An 8,946-nucleotide genomic window follows, 5' to 3' on the forward strand; every position below is an offset into this window, starting at 1 on the left:
TAAAAAAAACTACATATTTTTAATTTAATAAAAAATTTATAATAAGTCATGAAAAAATAGAAAAACAATCCATAAAACAAATTGTTTATAGCCAAAAACCAAAAAAATAAACACCCTTTTAGAAAATATTTTCAGTTACAGAACCGAACCAATGATGACGTGACACATGGATGATTCTGCAAATATATATGCATATGGGAATATTCTGGAAAAGCCCATTGATCTCTAGGTACCCTAACCCTAGCCCGACTGGGCCGAAATTTTCAGGCCGGAGGTGGACCCTAACCCCATCCAATCCCACTAGAAATAGGCTTGAGTTGATTTTTAAAGCCTGAGATTTCCTTCTAGGATTGGGCTTGGGGTGAATCTGTTAAGCCTGTGTTACCCGAGCATTAAAACCCATATATATATAATTTGTAGGATGGAATTTTTGACATATCAACCATTAAATAGGCTTTCATATTAGTTTTTATTTATAAATATAATTACTATATATTAAAGAGTTTGGTTCAAGATCCGGATTGGGTTTAAAATTAAATTCCCAGTCTGTCCGAACCCGAATCAAGAGGGCCTGAGCTCATCCCGGCCTGGCCCGTTTATTTTTTTCACAGCTTAACAATTCAACCAACATTTATTTGGTTCTTCCAAGGATCTACCATTGTTACCCTGCATGAAATCCAAACTCCAAACCATTCTAGAAAGCATTAAATAGTAACATGTCATAACTTCTCTTCCAAACACATAAGATGTCCATGAGAATTATTAATGCAAGTAAGAAACTTTACTCTTGCTGATGCTTCAGAGTCACAGCAACATTCATTCTCTGAATCAATTCTTGGCTGCTCGACATGAAAAATTAAAAAATATATTTAGAAACAAAAAAAAAAAAAAAAAATCAATGTTAAAACCCAAAAATGCCCTTTGAGTTGTCATATGGTGGTATGCATACTGTTGTGTATCATAATCAGATGCTAAAAGAATGGTAGAAGGGTATAATTAGAACAAAACCTGAAAGGCTTCATGGAAGACTTGACTCCGGCAGCTCCTCTTGCTCTTGAAATTCCCTCTTACCAATCAAAAAAATGAATTCATTTAACCATTATGTACTTGATGGAATGAGCATATCCCTATTATAATAAATTAATTATGTCCATTTGTATTTTGGTGGAACTGATCACAAAAACCCTAATATTTCTATCATACAACCTTATTATAAGATTAAAAAATATAAGAATTTTTTCTTCGGCCTATCCCGAACTCGGTGTAGTTCAAGTCTCTCCAGACTATTTGTGAACTTGGATTACATTTGCATTAATAGTTGCCAATGGATGGAGATAAGAATCTCACTATAATTAGGCTTTCATGAAATGACATCAGAAGGAGACACAGAGAAGCAGATCATCGAAAGGTTGCTCAACTGTTAGAGCAAGCAATTACAAGGAAGCTTCCATAGAAAGCTATACAATGGGGCACATTCATCACATCAATCAAGTCATTTTCACCATAGAAAATGTGTGATAAAATTCAAGACTGAAGTCTCTTTCACTCCTTTCACTTCCTATTCATTGTATATTTTCCTAGTATTAGTTATTAGGAAGTTTGCAAAGCAAACAGAATCAAACGTCAGAGTCCTGCCCTTCAATAATGGCAGTTTGAAAAAAGCTTTCAACTAGCAGTTTTGATGAACTATTAACAAACAAAAGTTGATATTTCTGAACTTGATAATTCTATTACCTTTTTTGCTCTGACTCTGACCATGAGTTCAGAAAGAGAGTTCTCCATCCTCCGGATTTGTCCCAAATCATTGACAGTAGATGGAAACTTCCAGTCCCTAAAAAAAAAAAAAAAAAAAAATTGTAGTAACAGTTGTGAGAAGAAGATAATGATCATGGACATTAACGGGCATGTTTGTAAACCTCATAGCTTTGCTCTTTTCGGCTAGTTGGCTTCTCAGCTGTTCCAATTCAGATCTTTTCAGCTGCAAGTGTGAAAGTGTTACTAAAACCAAAACAAATTTTGTCTTAAAAAACAACTAAAAGGGCTTTGTCAATGTGCAGGAACTTACTTGGAGGATTTCATTGCTGCCAATAAGATAAATGAGACGAAATAAGTATAGAAGAATTTATTTATTTATTTATTTATATTCAAACACGAAACAACCTACCTGTCGAGGGAGAAGTTCTTTTGATCCACATCGGAGTTGAGTCTCCTGTGCATTTTGGCTAATAGCTTTTGAAAACATCCATGGGAGAAACACTTGTGAGAAAGTTGATGTTGTATATTCATGTTGGCAGCTCAAAAGGAACTAAAAAGTTGTTTGGTTTCAAGTTTCAACCATGCAGATATATTAATTTGAAATTTTCCAAAGATATTACAAAACGTTCATAAATAATTTGGTGATATATATATATATATATAATAAAGTTGAATTTAATAAATTATTGTGTAAAAAAAAGGAAATTTAAATTTAATATAATAAAAAAACTTTATATATGTTTTAAATTCCTTACATTGTGTAAAGAAAGGAAAAATGGTGGAAACAGAGAAGAAAAAAAGTATTGGGGTAAAAGAAATGAAAAGATAAAATCCTGAAATTTTCTTGCTTGCCTTGCCATCTTGAAAATGGAGGAGAAGAAAATCAATGAATATATAAATTTTCAAATTAATGGGAGTGGGAGTTCAATGAATAAGATAATTTCAACCATGAGAATATATAAAATCATCCTAATGTATGAGTAAATTCAAGTAGGTAAGCACGTCTTACTTCCAAGGTGTAGGCAGCCCTGTTGCAGAGAAATAGAAATTAAGCTTGGATTAGTACATCAATTTAAAACTGAAACTGAAAACCAAAGAAAGAAAAAGAAAAAAATTTTAAGATGGAATTCGCAGTTCAGACCTTTCTTCTCGATAATCCACGGATAGGCTTGCTAACCTCTCCATGACCGTAAGCAGATTTCTACAAGAAATAAATATGATATTAAATCATATAAAATAATTCTTTTATATATATAGACACAAACAATAATCAACCCGGGTTACTCCATAAAATTAGATCCGTATCCGTATTTTCCTTGGCTTCGATTCAAGCCACTTGCGGGTACGATTTAACATTTTTCGAATAAATATTCACATGCCGATCAGATCTACCAATTTACTTCTTTTTTTTTTTTTCAAGAAGTACACCAGTGGATGGAATATCCTTCGAAAGGAAGCTAAAACTGTTCGAAAGAGGCATGTAAGTAAAAAAGAAACAACCTTCGAGAAGAGCGGATACGGAGAAAAATAACAAGAAAACAAAATCAAAAGTGGCCAAAAGGACGAATCGAATCGTAACTGCAAAGATACAAACTCTCCAATAAAATCTTTGGACACTCCTCGGCAAAAGCGTGAAAGCAACGAGAAACGACCATGGATATATTCCAGATAGAAGATAGCGAAGATAGCGATCGAAGAAGAAGACGAAGAAGAAATGATTACTTATTTTGGCCGACGGTGAGGCAGGGCTTGCCGGTGGGCGAGAACATGAGGAGCAAGACATCGGTGTCACAGAGAACAGCGAGATCGTTGGCTTTTCTGAGAATGCCTTGCTTCCGCTGAGAATACTTCGCCTGCCTCTCTCTCCCACTCTGCAATCTCCGTATCGATAGCTTTCTTCTTCCCATCTCTCTCGCTCTCTGATCTCTCTGTTAGCCGCCCGCATACATACATTCCAATGAGAGATGGCTATGACTATATGTATTTTTGGGAGCGGCAGTAGCTATTGATGAACTCATGATGAGTGGCGCCTCGCGGATGGAAATAATCAGCATTTATTGTAAGAATCCATATGGAGCTGAAAATTGAAGATTTTGTGATTTGTGACTTATCATAATTGAATATGTAAGAATGATTGGAATTTCCAATTAAAAACGGTGAGAATTATGATTTTTTTTTTTTTTTTTTTTTTTACAACTATCATATGGTAATCATCACCTCGCAAAAGTCTGAACTATTGAATATATTTGATAAGATTTAAACCACTGAAAATTATTTAAATAAATTAAATAAATATACAAGTAAATAAAATTATCATAATATAAATATCGATACTTAAAAGTGCATAAAGGATACCATCAACTTGATGGCATTTGGATGAACATTTTTTGAGATAAAATCTAAGTATTTGAATTTGAAATCCAACCAATAATTTATTTTTAAAATATAATAATTTTTCCTTTAAAACTAATACTATTCACCTTGTTAAATATGGACATTAGCCACGTGGCAGGTCACTCCATCTCGTTGTAAAAAAAAGTCACTGTTTAATTGACTCAACATTTTAGCAAATACGAGATCTAACTATGTTTTGAAATGGTAAGGGTAATGCCACTCGCCCATCATAAAGCCACATCATTAAAAGCGTCTGAAAATCAAATACCACCGTGACCAATTTTACTCACAAACGTGGGTTTTAATTGATTGAATATGGAGGAATGATTATAATTCCCAATTGGGGATGATGTGAATTATGATTTTGTAGAATTGAGTTTTTATTGAGCTGTCCACATTTTTTATTATTCATTAAAAAGCCCGATAAAAAATAATTAATATGTTTTTATGACTAATTTTAAAAAATGTAATTTTTAATCATACGTCGATTAAATGTACTATTTGTTACGAGAACATGAAACTCTCGCTTATTATAAACTAAAAAATATCAAGTTTGTTTTTTTATTAAAATCTAATTATAAATCAATTTAACTGAATTTTAAATACAATTTAATAGTATTTTGCTATTGTTTTTTTTATTATTCTATTTATATTAAGTATTAATAAGTTGAGGGCATATTAGGACCGTGTTTTAGTTACCTCAAAAAGTTATTAGTATAAAATTAAATATTTTTGTTTTTTATTTAATAAAAAAATATAAAAATAAATAATAATTTAAAAACAAATCATCTAAAAATCAAAAGAAAATAATATTAAATATTAAGTTAAATAAATAAATGGATAAAACTTAATATTTATTACTTAATAATATAAGTTTAACTTTAATTTAAATTATAATTAAGTTATTAACTTAAAACTTATTGTTTAATTAATTACCTATTATTTTAAGTATTTAGGTTGTTTAATAAGAATTACCTAAAAATTATTTTAATTTACCAAATTAACATATGATTATAACAAAGGAAGTTGAGTAACAATAAAGGTACAAGACCAAAGACAACTTGTTTCATCCAAAATGACAAATATTTTATTAGCTTAGCAATAAACATATTTATAGAATTTACTTCCAAATTAAATAAAGTTAAGTAAACATCATGAATCAACGCGTTAACGGACCGTTCCAAGCATTATTAATAGAGTAACGGCAGATTAAGAGTCACTTTTAACGTGCATTTAACTTACACAGCTGTCCACAGCATGAAATTAAAAGCTACTTCTATAAATAACACACCATTCAATGCATTGATTAAAAGTATATATATATAATACCATATATTAGTATTTTTATTTTATTTTAGCCATAATTTTTCTATTTTGCAAAATAAATAGAATAAAATTAATGAAAAAATAAAATAAATAAATAAAACACATAAGATAAATGATTTTGTAATGTATGAGATTTGGTTATCTCGTAGCATAACTTATGAGATAATTAAAAGTCTGTTTTTGAATTGTTTTTTAAAATAAAAAACACAATAAATATATTTATTGATAAAAAAATATTTTTTATTTTTAAGAACATAAAATAATGTATTTTATAAAAATGACTTTTAAAACATATTTAAAATGGGTTAAAAACATTTTATGTTTTCAATAAGATTTTTATTCTAAAAAAAAAAACAAGTTTCAAAAACTGTTTTATAACACTATTTTGTATAATTGTTTTGGAAAACAATTATTAAATTGGATTACTTATCATATTTTGTATTTTATTAAAAATAATATAAAATACGAGATAATTAATTATATTTGGACAAAATATAAATAAGATTTGTTATTATAGTTTTTTATACCGAGTCAATAACCAAACATATTTAAAAAAATATATATGAATTTGAGTAAAATTTTAATATGTGGATAAGTATGTTTAATTTTATATTAAATATCATAATATTGCCTCGATTGGAAAAATTGTTCACATCTAATAACTATTTTATTTTGGTTTTCTATATTTTTATTTATTTATTAAAACACAAACAAACAAATTTCAAGTTGCACGACTATTTCAGATCTCAGCAAAGCGATCAACCCTTTAAATGTGACTCATGTGAAAAGTTGATTCACATTAAAAAAACAAAAAACAAAACCGATCCTGTTGGTAACTATTTAAAAAAAATATAATAATAGTTTTTATCTATTGTTTTATGAAAATTGTTTATAGTTACCAGTTTTTTATTTTATTATTTTAAAAAATAGAAAACTATTATTAAAAACAATTTGTAAACATACTAAAATAAAAACTTTTCATCTCAAAAGAAAATGGTATTATTAAATAAAAAAGAAAAAATATTGGAGAAGTATACGTTGAAATTTTATTTTTGAATATATATATATCTTTATTTCTTTTTTTATTTACAAATATTGAACTTTTTTTTATCTTTATTTACTTTTTTGTCTATTTTCTTAACCTTTACATGTAATAATTTTTCAAATTTGGGTCAAAATATCTTATTGAAATTATTGAATTTAGACTATTTTGGTTTTCAACTTTTAAAAATATAAAATAATAGGGTTAGTTTATTATCAAATTTTAAAAATATAAAATAGGTTTTAATTTTAGAAATATGTTTTATAGTTATAATTAAAACCTCTTTTTCAAAAATTGTTTTTAAAACAAATGATATTTGATAACAAATTTTCGACTCGTTTGATGGAGGTGTTTTTTTTTTTTTTAAGTGTTATTCTTCAAAAAAAAAAAAAAAAAACCTTTTTAAAAGTGTTTTATTTATAAATTTTAATAAATAACCTATTTTTTCTTTAAAATATTTTTTATATTATAAATACTTTTTAAAAAATACTACCAATTAGGTGATTTTAATTGTTTTTGTAAATCTTTTCAACGCAATATTTATATGAGTTACAAATTTTGTTTGAAAATATAATCATTGAGTTTTATTAATATTCCTTTTAAAAAAAATCATACAATAATTAAACAAATATATAAATAATAAATATCCTAAAATTGAAAAAAATATTAATTCCCACATGAAGAGAATTAAATATCAATAGTACATGATTGCTCTTGATTTATGAAAATATCGAGTGAAATTGATTTTTATCATTTCTATTGGTTTCCTCTTTTGTTTTTTCACATAATATGTTCACTCGGATTGTGTCATTTTTATTATTTTTTTTCCTTTATATGACCCTCGAGTTGAAGTGGGAATTAATTTGATGTATAATTTGTCTTGAAACATGATGAAAACATCTTTAGCAAATACTTGATATTTGGAAAATCGTAACACATAGATAATGAAACTATATCCTATTCCATATAGTTGACAATGAGATAAGATAAATTATTTTATCATCGATTTTATTTTATGTTCAACTAAGCACGAATAGGATATAAATAAGACAAGTAGAACATGAATAAGATAAGTAGTAAGATATATTATTCATCATTATTTTCATATATATTATAAATGAGATACGTTAATAATCCGTTAAGATGTAATTGCTTATGATATATATATATATCATAAATTTGTTTATTTTTATATTACTTATTATTATTTAAAATAAAAATTAGAATATAAAATTAAAATGTGGTTATAAAAGAATAACTAAAAAAATATTTATGAAATATATTATAAAATAACATTAATACATCTATTGTTTAATACATGTAGATTATTTTTATATGATAAATATTATAATATAAAAATTTATTATTCACAAAGTTTAAATACTTAAATTATAAACATTGTTCAACGAAATATAATTTTTTATTAGAAATCATATCTTATGATATGATTTATAGTTGAATATGATATCCTAATACTAGATCAAATTGACATAATATCATAAAATAACATATTTAATGACATATATATTATTATGCTTATATTTAATTTGTAAATTAAATTAAAAATAAAATAGAATATATGTTATTTTTGAATATTTAAAATAAAAATTATATTGCACTCTAATATTTTATATTTAAAAAAAAATGAAATTTCTCCAAGTAATAATATTCGTGATTACGATATTTAAATTTTATAAATAGAATTTTTTATATTATGTTATTCAACATATAAAAATTATATATATATCAAATAATACACATATTAATATCATTTTATAAATATTTTGTAGTTTTTATTTTTTAACAATAAATTTTATTTTATAATAAAAATTTATTTTATAAAATAAGTAATATAATTTTTTTTATGTTAAATTACAAAAAAAAGAATAATAATATATTTTATTATTTATCCTATTATGGAATAGGATAAGTTACCACCCAAACATGTAATTGCATCCATTTATAATATATAAATTATTAGTTGAGGATATAAATAATGTGAGAAAATTATAAAATAATAAATAATGTGAGAAAAATATAAAATAATGAAATTAATTTTAATTTAAAAAATAAATAAATATATATATGAAGTGATATGATTGATCGGACTTGTGTGGATAGATCAATTGGTACATTACTTTATATGATATATTTTATCGTTAATTACCACTTGCCACGTCATCACCCCAAAATAACTACACCATCTTATTTTCTATATACAAGGATGGTAAAGCATGCATTTATCTAAGTGGTAAAAGTGCCATAAAAGCATTCAAACGACAGTTGAGCCATGAGCAAATCTTAACATTTCTTTTAATATTCAAAGATATTTTTAGAATTATATGGGAAGGTGCCAGCCGGATATAATGTAAATTTTGTTCTGAAAAGCTCATACAAACTTTCTTCTACCAAAAAATAATGAACACCAT

The 8,946-nt window shown here is 26.1% G+C and overlaps 1 protein-coding gene across 2 annotated transcripts; it reads right to left on the bottom strand.

The window, feature by feature from the left end:
- Positions 1 to 513: 513 nt before the first annotated feature.
- On the bottom strand, positions 514 to 3,812 carry LOC117913379 (agamous-like MADS-box protein AGL30). Of its 2 annotated transcripts, none has more exons than XM_034828339.1 (9): positions 3,478 to 3,812; positions 2,897 to 2,956; positions 2,765 to 2,783; positions 2,165 to 2,229; positions 2,066 to 2,081; positions 1,917 to 1,978; positions 1,737 to 1,831; positions 1,009 to 1,069; positions 514 to 839 (listed from the first exon to the last, which is right to left on the bottom strand). In XM_034828339.1, the coding sequence occupies exons 1-9, from the start codon at positions 3,660 to 3,662 to the stop codon at positions 782 to 784; spliced, it is 621 nt and encodes a 206-aa protein (XP_034684230.1). In that variant the 5' UTR covers positions 3,663 to 3,812; the 3' UTR covers positions 514 to 781. The 2 variants fall into 2 exon arrangements, with proteins under 2 accessions (XP_034684230.1, XP_034684231.1); XM_034828340.1 differs by having other exon boundaries at positions 1,009 to 1,066; positions 1,735 to 1,831.
- Positions 3,813 to 8,946: the final 5,134 nt, after the last annotated feature.

Source organism: Vitis riparia, chromosome 4 (genome assembly GCF_004353265.1).
Source record: "Vitis riparia cultivar Riparia Gloire de Montpellier isolate 1030 chromosome 4, EGFV_Vit.rip_1.0, whole genome shotgun sequence".
In the NCBI taxonomy this organism is placed as follows: domain Eukaryota; kingdom Viridiplantae; phylum Streptophyta; class Magnoliopsida; order Vitales; family Vitaceae; genus Vitis; species Vitis riparia.